Source organism: Odocoileus virginianus, chromosome 17 (genome assembly GCF_023699985.2).
Source record: "Odocoileus virginianus isolate 20LAN1187 ecotype Illinois chromosome 17, Ovbor_1.2, whole genome shotgun sequence".
Taxonomy (NCBI): domain Eukaryota; kingdom Metazoa; phylum Chordata; class Mammalia; order Artiodactyla; family Cervidae; genus Odocoileus; species Odocoileus virginianus.
Window position 1 is genome coordinate 47,697,974 of NC_069690.1, and position 10,775 is coordinate 47,708,748.

General features: G+C 51.1%; 1 protein-coding gene across 2 annotated transcripts; it reads right to left on the reverse strand.

Annotated features, from left to right (window-relative positions):
* Nucleotides 1-456: 456 nt before the first annotated feature.
* CYBC1 (cytochrome b-245 chaperone 1) lies at nucleotides 457-6,167 on the reverse strand. Of its 2 annotated transcripts, XM_020907306.2 has the most exons (7): nucleotides 6,077-6,167; nucleotides 5,506-5,634; nucleotides 4,647-4,688; nucleotides 3,775-3,848; nucleotides 3,110-3,206; nucleotides 2,391-2,535; nucleotides 457-1,989 (listed from the first exon to the last, which is right to left on the reverse strand). In XM_020907306.2, the coding sequence occupies exons 2-7, from the start codon at nucleotides 5,588-5,590 to the stop codon at nucleotides 1,869-1,871; spliced, it is 564 nt and encodes a 187-aa protein (XP_020762965.1). In that variant the 5' UTR covers nucleotides 5,591-5,634; nucleotides 6,077-6,167; the 3' UTR covers nucleotides 457-1,868. The 2 variants fall into 2 exon arrangements, with proteins under 2 accessions (XP_020762965.1, XP_020762966.1); XM_020907307.2 differs by lacking the exons at nucleotides 5,506-5,634; nucleotides 6,077-6,167 and having other exon boundaries at nucleotides 3,775-3,844; nucleotides 4,647-4,797.
* Between the last annotated feature and the right edge of the window lie 4,608 nt (nucleotides 6,168-10,775).

A 10,775-nucleotide genomic window follows, 5' to 3' on the forward strand; every position in this document is an offset into this window, starting at 1 on the left:
AGGCCCAACCACCAGGGTTTGAGAGAAGCTGGGAATATGGGTTCCAAAGGATGGGTGCACGTTTTTAAATGACTCGATGGACATGAATTTGAGTAAACTCCGGGAGTTGGTGATGGACAGGGAGGCCTGGCGTGCTGCGATTCATGGGGCCGCAGAGAGTCGGACACGACTGAGCAAATGAACTGAAGAGAAAACCTCTGCCTACAATGGGGGCAGGGGCAGGTTATCCTCCCTGTGAGAGCCCAGCTGTAATCCTGATTGTGATCTGGGTGAGGCAGCAGTGAGCGGTGGTATGAAGTGAGATCTTAATTCCCTTAACACCCAGGAATTGAACCTGGGTATCCTGGATGAGAACCAGCAATCCTGGCCACCAGACCAGCAAGGGCTAAAAGGCTAGAAGCTGGTTTTCCCTTGATCTTTGCCCCTGGTGAAAAATGCATTTATCAAGGAGGCAAAAACTGTTAATGCAGGTACGTTTATTGAGACGTAACAACAAGCGGAAGAGCACACAGAACTGGTTTGTTAGGGGAGAAGCAAGGCAGAGATGCACACCCAGAGAGAAAGGGTGCAGGCGTCCCCCTCAGGAGGAGGAGCGCTGTAAAGAGGCGGTTAAGTCACATATATAGGTCAGTTCTTCAGGTCTTTACCTTCAGCCAGTTATCTGGTTTCTTTTCCACACCTGACCCACACTGAGACACTCCCCTGGGTGTGCCTGCACCTCTCAGCCAAGACAGATCTCCAACTGAAGGCTTCTGGGAGGAGCAAGACTCATTATGGCCTGGCATTATCCCCTGACTTTTGACCCCCAAGGAACCTCTCTGCATATGTGCAGTGTCTCCCTTGTCCCCAAAAGAAGGAGTGGACATCCCTTAATCCTTTACTCAACACAGGGTTTTGCCTCTCTTTGTCCTTGCATGACTATTACCTTAAGGTGCTTAAAAGAGACAAACACTGGCTATTTACCCTGTTTCTGTTATTATTCCATTGTGGAGAGCAAACAGGAGGCTAGTTGTACCTATATATCCTGAAGCCCATTTCTTTCTGCCCCACGAAATGGCTCTGCACCTGGGAAAGTTAAATGCCTTACTTGGAGCCCACCTATCTCTTGTCTCAGGAAATACAAGTTCCTAGTTGTAGGTATACATCCTTAGGCCCATCTTCCTGCCCCATGAAATGCAAACAGGAGGCCAGTTGTGAATGTCTAACCTGGAGCCCACCATCTGATTCCTGCCTCAGTTGGACTCGAGATGAGCCATCTGGGGTTGTAGAGGCCTCACTATGGCAACAGCACACCAATCAAATGGGCCCCTTGGCATCCACCCTGAGCACCAGGACCTCACAGGTGAGCACCTCACTTCCGACCACTGACGGATGTCTGGCTGGTGGGAAGGATGAACATGGGGAGCAGGGCAGGAACTGGGATCCACAGGAACAACAACAGAGAGCATCCTCAGAGGCTGACCCAGTCAGGCGCCACACCCGCCTGCCAAAACCTTGTTGCAACCTGCAGGACAGTGTCCTGGCCAAGACCCTGATCCAGAGAGCTCAGTCCGACACCTCGTGCCCTGGGATCCTGGGTGTCCATCCCATTTCAGAGGCCTTGAGCCCCACATGGCTAGCAGGTCTGGCCTGTCCACACCAGGCTACTGCCCCAGCAGGCTGTCTGATTCCAGGAAGAGGCAGATCAGCCTGCAGAGAAGGTCCCACTGTGGTTTTGCTTGGAGGACAGAAGCAAGCAGCAGGAATGGCTGAGGGTCCTGCCCTGGGGCTGCCAGGGACACAGCCAAGAGCCGAGGAGGAGGACTCGCAGGCGGCCCATCAGTCCTGCTGGGGCTCCATCAGAACCCTGCTGAGGGGCACCATGGAGGTCAGCTCTGGTCTCCCGGGCCGTCAGCCTCACTGTCACTGCTCTGAGACAGCTCCACAGGACTCTCCAGGCGGTGCAGCTCCAGGAAAGTAGTGATAAGCTTGGCAATGGCTTCCACATCGCTGGTCCAGGCCGGCACCAGGAGGGAGGACAGGTCACCGTGGCAGAGGTCCTGGCCTCCCAGCAGGAGCCAGAAGACCACACCAGTCTCCTCACAGGCATCACCCTCTAGGGATCCCCACCAGGACCACACACCTTACGTCCCGGTCCCCACCCTCACCTGACCTTAACCCAGGCCTCTATGCCACTGGGCACCCCTGATGTGCCCCTCCCCTCTCTATCCCTGCAGGGACCCCTGATACTCCCTAGCAGGTGGTACCATGCCTGTCTCCCCAAGCCCCACCTCCTCCATGTTCCCGAATCCTCTCTCTCTGTCCTGCCACAGTCCCTTATGAGGGCCACTTGCCTGGGGGTAAGGGCATAGTGGGCAGCCCTGGCCCATTGCCTCCTGTCTTTGGCTTACCTGCGGTGGCCCATAACAGCACTCTGGGTGAGGGGGTGGGAGAAGCCTGTGGCAAACCGAAGCACCACCACGTAGCCCTTCCCGAAGTACCGGACCTTCTCCTCCTCCACGTTCACGTCCCGGATGTCACTGAGCAGGACCACCACTGTGGGCGGGGCCAGGTCAGTGGCCATGTCCCCCGCCCACCCTGCCCCTCTCTCCTGGATGCTGGCACAGTGGCTTTGGGGACACAGTGCAGAGGATTAGAGCCTGCTTGTCATGAAGGAGCGCGTGTCACTCCAGGTCGGAGGCCCAGAGGATGCCGGGACCCAGCCTTAGATGTCACAGGAAGTGACCACAGCACAGGGTCATGTGACTGCCAGTTAACATCCAGTCTGAGTGAGAGGGAACATCCGGCAGGCCTATTGCCTTGAAAAGCCCACCTGTTCTCAGTCTAACATGTCAGGGGGTGGCTAAGCATGGTACTGCCCAGCTTTCTGCCTCATTTTCCTTAACTGCTAGAAAATGCCTTCCTGGTCTCTAGTGGCCAGTCACTGAGCTGGGGGCTGCCCAGCAATTTTCTTTGGTCCAGGGCACATCTGGGTACACACAGCATCCACGAGGCAGGACACAGCTCCGGTCACCGAGCAGCCAGCTTCCCCTTCCCAGGTCACACAGACTCTCACTGCCTTCCGTCCACTCCAGAGTAACCCATGTCCTGTTCACTCCCCACGCCTTACCTTGGTCATGGCCTGCTCTGCAAAGAGTCAGCAGCTTCCTATACAAGCTGAACGTCTTCAGCACTACCTTCCCGGTGCTCTTGTTGAAGACCGCTTCCTAGAACACCAGCCACAAGGTGGTCATCTGGCTGCTGGCCTGTGCGCCAGTCCAATACACGCAAACTTGCCAACTCTGTCCCCACCCTCCCCAAAGCAGACACTCAAGGAGGCAGCCCTCTTCCTTCCCATCCCAGTCAGACCCCAGACCCCTGCAGCTGGACCCCTCCAGGGTCTCGGGTGTAAAGAGAAGCAGGTACTTCTCCTCTCCACAATTGAGAGAGGTGAGTACCGAGGATAAGGTTATCAAATGAGGGAACAGGTCAGAGAGCAATACTGGGGCCAAGCAACCCAAAGGACGCATGAGGAAGGACAGAAGGGAGGCGAAGGAGGTGGCCTCGCCCTTCTAGAACATCTAGGAGAGCAGCTTCAGAGGATTCTGTGGCCCACAAATGGTCACAAATAGGCAATGTCCAGGGGCCAAGTCTAGCTGGCCAGAAACCACTGGGCTCACATTTCAGGATTGGGGTGGAGGGCATTAGACCCCTGGAGTCTTTCTTCCTTTGACATGCACTGCAAGGAAACCCAGGAGCCCCAAAGCCTGGGCAGTCTTCCTGCATCAGCCTCACCTCCCAGTCCTCCAGGTTCTGCACGGCCACAAACAGACAGCCCGTGACGTAGAAGAGCTTCCAGCCCAGGCTATCTGGGAAGCAAACACAGGAGGCCGCGATGGGTAGGCAGCAGAGGGGCAAAAGTCAAAGTGCCCGCAGGGGGTGCCTCCTCCCAGAATAGGTGCTTCCCAGACACTGGGCAGGAGTGGCCCCGGGGGCCCAGTGACTGCCCATGACTCCAAGGACACCCCAACCCTGTCAAGGCCGCCGCTGTGGGCCCTATCACTCAGGACAGGGCATGGTCCGCCAGCTCTGCCCTCAGCTCTCCACCGAGGTGACGCTCATGGCACCGTGTGTGAGAGCAGGGAGGGGGGACTCCTTCCAGGGAGCTGCTGAGGGCACAGGCTATACCTGCCCCAACACCTGAGGCAGACATCGGAGTGCCTTTCTAAATACTTTATGACATGAAAATGCTGATGTAAATGAATGCAAGCTGTGGGGGAAACACCAGCACACGAAGGTGAGACCGTGCCTGCAACCCATTTAGAGGCAGAAAGTGAATGTGTCAGTTGCTCAGTCACGTCCAGCTCCTTATGACTCCATGGACTATAGCCTGCCAGGTTCCTCTGTCCATGGGGTTTCCTAGGCAAGAGTGGATAGCCATTCCCTTCTCCAGGGGATCTTCCCAACCCAGGGATAGAAACCAGGTCTCCCACGCTGCAGGCGGATTCTTTACCTTCTGAGCCACCAGGGAAGCCCCATTTAGAGGCAGAGGCAATCCCCAAAACCATGCCTGTCAGATTACAAATGACAGGGTTTCCTTTTTTCTCTATTTTCCAATCAGCTAAGGAAGCTTCTAGGGACAGGGCAGAGCAGATGACATTCCTCACCTCCACTGTAGTAGGCAGCAGCCAGGCCGATCGACAAGATTCCTGTGGGGAGAAAACAGGTACCTTCCCATTGGGTCACCACTAGACCAGAGACCACCTCCTCCCAGGACCCGCAGACCCAGGTAAGCAGCCCCTTCCCGTTGCCAGGGATGGCTAAGAGCAGGGAGTAAGAGGGCAAGAAAACCGCCAGGCTCAGAAGTTGTGGAAACAACCAGGAAGTCTGTTTACAGGAATGTTCTACATCAGTCACAGTATTCACTGGTCACATGTCTATGTTGAGGTTCCAGAGCTGACAGGGGAACCAGAAAGAGGAACCTGATGTGGGTTTCATCCACTGACAGCACATTGTGTGGAATGAAGACAAGATTGCAGATAAAGAATCACGACCCCGCACGAGACAAAACAGGAGAAGTCCCGGGAAAGAAGGCAAAGAGCCAGGCTGCCAAAGGTGCAGCAGCACCTCCCCTCACACCTCAGTTCCAATCAACACGTGTAGCTGCCCAGGGAGTGCAGGGCAATGGGGATTGACAGGGATAGAGAACAAGGGGCCTCCCAACCCTTACTCCTCACTGTCTCCATCACACAGGCCCTGACTTAAATCATATACGGGAGACTGGGTGTATGAAAGCAAGCAAAAAACGAAATACAGGGACCTCACAGGAGCATGGAGACTATTAACCAAAGGATGTTAAATGGTGAAAAAACACAAGACTGACCATCTGTAAAAGCACTTGAAAAGGATAAAAGCTGGAAAGAGATAATAGTTGATATTTCTTGGGGTAGCAGAGCCAAGGAAAATTTCAATCTTCATCCTTTTTTAAAGTTGGATCTTTAACTTGAGAAATATGAACATCCGTACCAACCAGCAGGGACCAGGATCTGATGCCTGGAGCCCTCTTCAGATGGAGGCGGGAGCTGGTGCGCGACTCTACCTGCATATACATCCCTGGAATGTGCTGCCACCACCGTCAACAGGAGACCACGACACCTGGGGAAGGACACAGAGACAGCTGCAGCCCTCAGGCCACTGCTAACAGAACCCAGTTCCTCTCCAGGACAGGATGCCCAGCTGCCCACTAACAAGGCCCACACAGGTTCAGGAACCAGTCAGCCTGTGCTGACTGCAGTCTCTGTGGTCAGGCAAGTCAACCCCCCAGGGACCCATGTCCTCTGTAAGGAAGATTCTTTGCGCAGATGTAATGGTTGCACTGGGGCTATATCCCCTGCTCTGGCTCACAAAGCATCAACACTTGATCATCACCTGTCCACTTCCTAACTGGAAACCTCAGTCTCTTGGAAACCGTTAGCCCCCAGCAGCCTTCAAACTTCTGGCACCCTATCACAACGTACCAGAACACCCTCATTTCCCTGTACAGGCCTATGAAAAAGAGAAGTGAAAGTCTCATCATGGTTTGATGAGAGGCACTGACCGAAAAAGTATGCTCCTGCAGCTTCGGAGACAACAGTCCTCACCCAGCAGGGTTTGGACGGTCTGGACCACCAGCTTAATGAACAAGTCAGCAAAGGGGATTGATCTTCCACACGTGGAGAATTCTTCCCTGCACGATGCAATACATTCAAAATGCTGGCTCCAGGGTCCCCGTTCTGGGTCGCTTTTCAGGTATTCTCTGTAAAGTTAAGTCAAATTTCTGACAACAAAGAGTGGATTCAGTTCACACACACGAAGCCAAGATCCTGCGATATCCCAGGCTCCCTCCCCTTGACTGGCTTCGCCTGTCTCCACGCGCGACTCAGCCGCCCGCGGGGCGAGATCACTCCTGTCACCCGCACGGGCCACTGAGGACACTCTTCACTGACCCTTGCAGCCACACTGTGCACCCTCCTCGCCTCGAGCATTACCAAGCCCCCGGGGCATCGACCCGGGCCGGGTCCCAAGACCGCGCTCCCAGGAGGACCCCGGCTGCGGGAGCCGCCCCCCAGCACGCCCCGCGCCCCCAACTCGCAACCGTGGCACGGCCCGGATGCTCAACGCGGACACAAACCTGCAGGCGCGGAGGCGGGACAGGCGGGACCTCTGGACTTCAAAACCCGCCGGCCGCCAACTTCCGGAGCTGGGGGAGGGACCAGCTGACTTCCGGACCCGCGGGGGCGGATGGGACAGTAGGCTTCCGGACTCGGGGGCGGGGCGCGGCGGGGCGCGCGGCTCCTGACTTCCGGGGCCTCGATTCAGCCCGCGAGAGGAGAGGACTGGCGGGGCTCTAGAATAAGGTTGGCTGCAAATCAGTAGAGATTGCGGAGGCTGCCATGGGTTTTGCGGGCCCCGGCGCTCAACACAGAGCGCCTGGGGTTACAAGCTTTAGAAGATCCGCAGAGGTAGGTGAAGTTGTAAGCACGAGACAGCCATTTAAGATGGTAAGAATACGTGAAGTATGTATTTAAACTCACAACGGACACGTACAAACATTATGGTAGATTCTGTAAAAACTTTAGTGGGAAGCATTAAAATAGAACTACATAGTTGTTCATGGTTTGGAAAATTATTGTAAAAATGTGAATTCTCCCAACGTGCTCTGCAGATTCAGTTGCGAACCCAGTAAGAGTGTCAACAGGTTGAAAAATCTGCACAGCGCTGCAAGGCACTGTGGAGGAGGGTAGGGGAGATCTAGAGATCCTTGACCCCAAAAAAACTCGGTGTAGCTGGGAAATTCACATTTTCGTGAGGGCAGTTTTTCTGCTCCTCCTAAACTTGCCCCAGTGCTGGGGAAGGAGGATTGTAGTAAGAGACAGTTTTTCCAGGAAGACCTTGAAATGGCCGCTTAGGTGGCCTCCCTGCTCCACTCCACCAAAACGCTCACTATGTACCACCACAGCCCCTAGATTAGGCCCCAAGCAGGACTCTGATTTTCCTATTTCCCAACAGAGAAGGACCCTACCTGAAACAGGAGAGCCTCCACCACACAGCCACTGCCTCCAAACTGGGATGGTCAAGATGATCTATGGAGTGCTGGAAGAACATAATAGAGCTTGTATTCCTACTTTTTATGTCTATTCTCATGTGTCCCATAATTTACATAAAATATATACACAGTGTATAAAGAAATATACACACATAGGTATGCATAACCCTAGTTGTTTTACCAATATAGGCACGATGTCAAAAATTTGGAGATGACTTTTCTGTTTCACCAGTCTCTATGTACTCTCCGCCTGTGGTTCAGAATCACCTGGTGGAGCTCTTGAAACACAGACCACTGGACCTGTTCCAGCAATGGATGGGGCTTGAAATGTGCGCATGCTGGTGCCTGCTGCTCTGGGAACCACACCCAGAGAATTTATGCTCTCAGCTGTAACAAAAGTAGGTTTTGCCTGAATGTGGCAGGTTCCCTGACCTAATGCCTCATCTCACATTCCGTTTCCTTGAAATGCCATCTGTGGTAAGATCACATGCCATCTTTTTTTTTTTTTTTTAATATTTATCTGGCTGTGCTGGGTCTTAGTTGAGGCATGCAGGCATGTGGGATCTTAGTTCCCCAACCAGGGATCGAACCTGTCTCCCCTGCACTGCAAGGTAGATTGTTAACCACTGGACCACTAGGGAAGTCCCATCACATGCCATTTTGAAGGTCCATTTGAATTGCTTAGCACCTCCTTTAAGTCCTCTCTGCTTGTGATCTTAATTCCTTAGAATTTAGGGAGAACTGAATTGATACCCAGAAAATTCCACTTTGCATTACAGTTCTTGACATAACTTTTTGTACCCGAGTACAAGCCATTTAAAAATGAAGCCTACACTGGCTTTCTGTTAATGTTAAATGAGAGAACAAATGATGTCTGATTTGATTAAAATCCTGCTGTATATAGGTAAGAGCAAAAGACTGGAAATAAATACAAAATTCATAAATAGGGGACTGAGTGAATAAAATCTGTACATTTTACCAGTTATCAATACATTACATCTTTGTTTTAAATTCAAACTGCATTGCCTGTTCTATGAAAATGCATCTGAGCCTTTTTCCTGTGCTCTCTGGCATGATGTTAAGGTTTGTCAATGGAAGGTGCGAGAGACGCTTCAAGAGGAAGAGTTTCTCTTCTCGGTCTGGTTCTGTTGTCCTGGATCCACAGTGCACAGGACTTCTCCAGTGTTCAGCTCTTATAGTACACACTAGCCAGCTGCACCCAGTATCCCCCACCTTTCCCAGCAACCCATTAAGTGGTTTTGTAGCAGAGTGCCTCCAGTGATATAGATGTCAGGTCTAAAGTAGGAAATGTACAAGGAAATGTATCAAAAAGGAAAGAGACTATTAGTGTTGTCAGAAGAATTCAACAGAAGAACCAAATAGTAAGATAAATTTCTCATTATGGAAGCAGTCCTGCTAATAAATGAAAAAATGGTAGGATTAAAACATCAACCTAATGAAACTAGGCCATCTCATTAATGGTTGCAAATTAACATCACAAAAGGACAGGCACTAGAACTGCCTGAGGGATTTCACACCACCACCTAGGAAGTAGTCTTTCCCTGGGATTTCCCTGGCAGTCCAATGGTTCAGACTCTCTGCTCCCAATAAAGGGGATACAAGTTTGATCCTGGTCCAGGAACTAAGATCCTGCTACGCTTTACTGAAAATTCAGAACAAGAGTATGCTAAAGAACTCCACATGGATGCAGTCAGCAATTGCTGAAAACCCTGCAGTCAAACAATCTGAGAAGTGAAATTGCTCAATTGTGTAGCCTTTTTGCGACCCCATGGACTGTAGCCTACCAGGCTCCTCCGTCCATGGAGCAACCTGATTTTTTAACAATGATATGCAAGGAGAGATGGGGTATGTGAATGGAACCTGCAGATTTAACAAACAAACCCCCAAAACTTTAGAACTGGGAATTCCCTAAACAATATTTAACTAAGTGAGACTAATTTTATTTTTAGAAACAAAATTTTTGTAAGAGAAAGAAACACACAAACCAATTGAAATACAGACTAATAAAACAATGAACTTTATTTACATACAGATTGAAACTAAAATGAAGAGACGTTTGGGGAAACCTGGACACTAACTACATACAGCCCACCAGGCTTCTCTGTTCATGGAATAGATAGCTCAGTTGGTAAAGAATCTGTCTGCAATGTAGGAGACCCTGGTTCGATTCCTGGGTCAGGAAGATCTGCTGGAGAAGGGAAAGGCTACCCACTCCAGTATTCTGGCCTGGAGACTTCCATGGATTGTGTATAATCCATGGTGTCACAAAGAGTTGGACAGGACCAAGCGACTTTCACTTTCTTCCCCTTCTCCAGGGGATCCTACCAACCCAGTGATAGAACCCAGGGGTCTCCTGCATTGCAGGTGGATTCTTTACCATCTGAGCCACCTGGGATTGATGAAATTAAATAATTGTAACTTGCCTTTTCCACACATGATGATATTGCATTACACTTTTAGAACATTTACAAAATATAAGTGACAACCTAAATTCTTGTAAGTTGCTAATTGAAAATGTTTTTTTTTAAGTAATTAGTTAATTTGGCTGCCTTGGGTATTAGTTGTGGCATCCAGGATCTTTCCTTGAGTCACACAGACTTCCCAGTTGCGGTGCATGGGCTTCAGTAGTTGGGGCACTTGGGCTTAGTTCCCTGACCAAGGATGGAGCCAGCACCCACTGCACTACAAGACAGATTCTTAACCACCTGAACCACCATGGAAGTCCCTTGAAAATGTTTAACAAGAGGAGGTGCTGACACAGACTTGAATAATTTATTACTCTGGCAGCCAGATAGGACCTCCTGAATTTAACTGACAGCAAGTTGTAAAAGAGTGGTATGCACCAAAAACTAAAATTAAAAAAAAAAAAAAAATTTTAAAGGGGGAATATTTTAAGGTTTGGGGACTTGGAATACCCTCGAATGTTTTGTTGACCTGTGACCACCCCCCCCTACCCCCAGGTGAGGAGAAAGAAAATGCCCATTTCTGAGATTCCCGTTAACTGCTTGGTTTTTGATGGACACACCCTAGTGCTTTATTTTCCAGGCGCAGTTCTCATTTCCGATGGTGCCGGGATGACCATGCACTAACTACATAAAATGTTGCCAGGGGACAAAGGTCAACGTCATCATTTGGTCCCGTATCCGCCTTGATTTGCTAGCGGCAGCGGAGGGACGGAGGTTCGGCGACC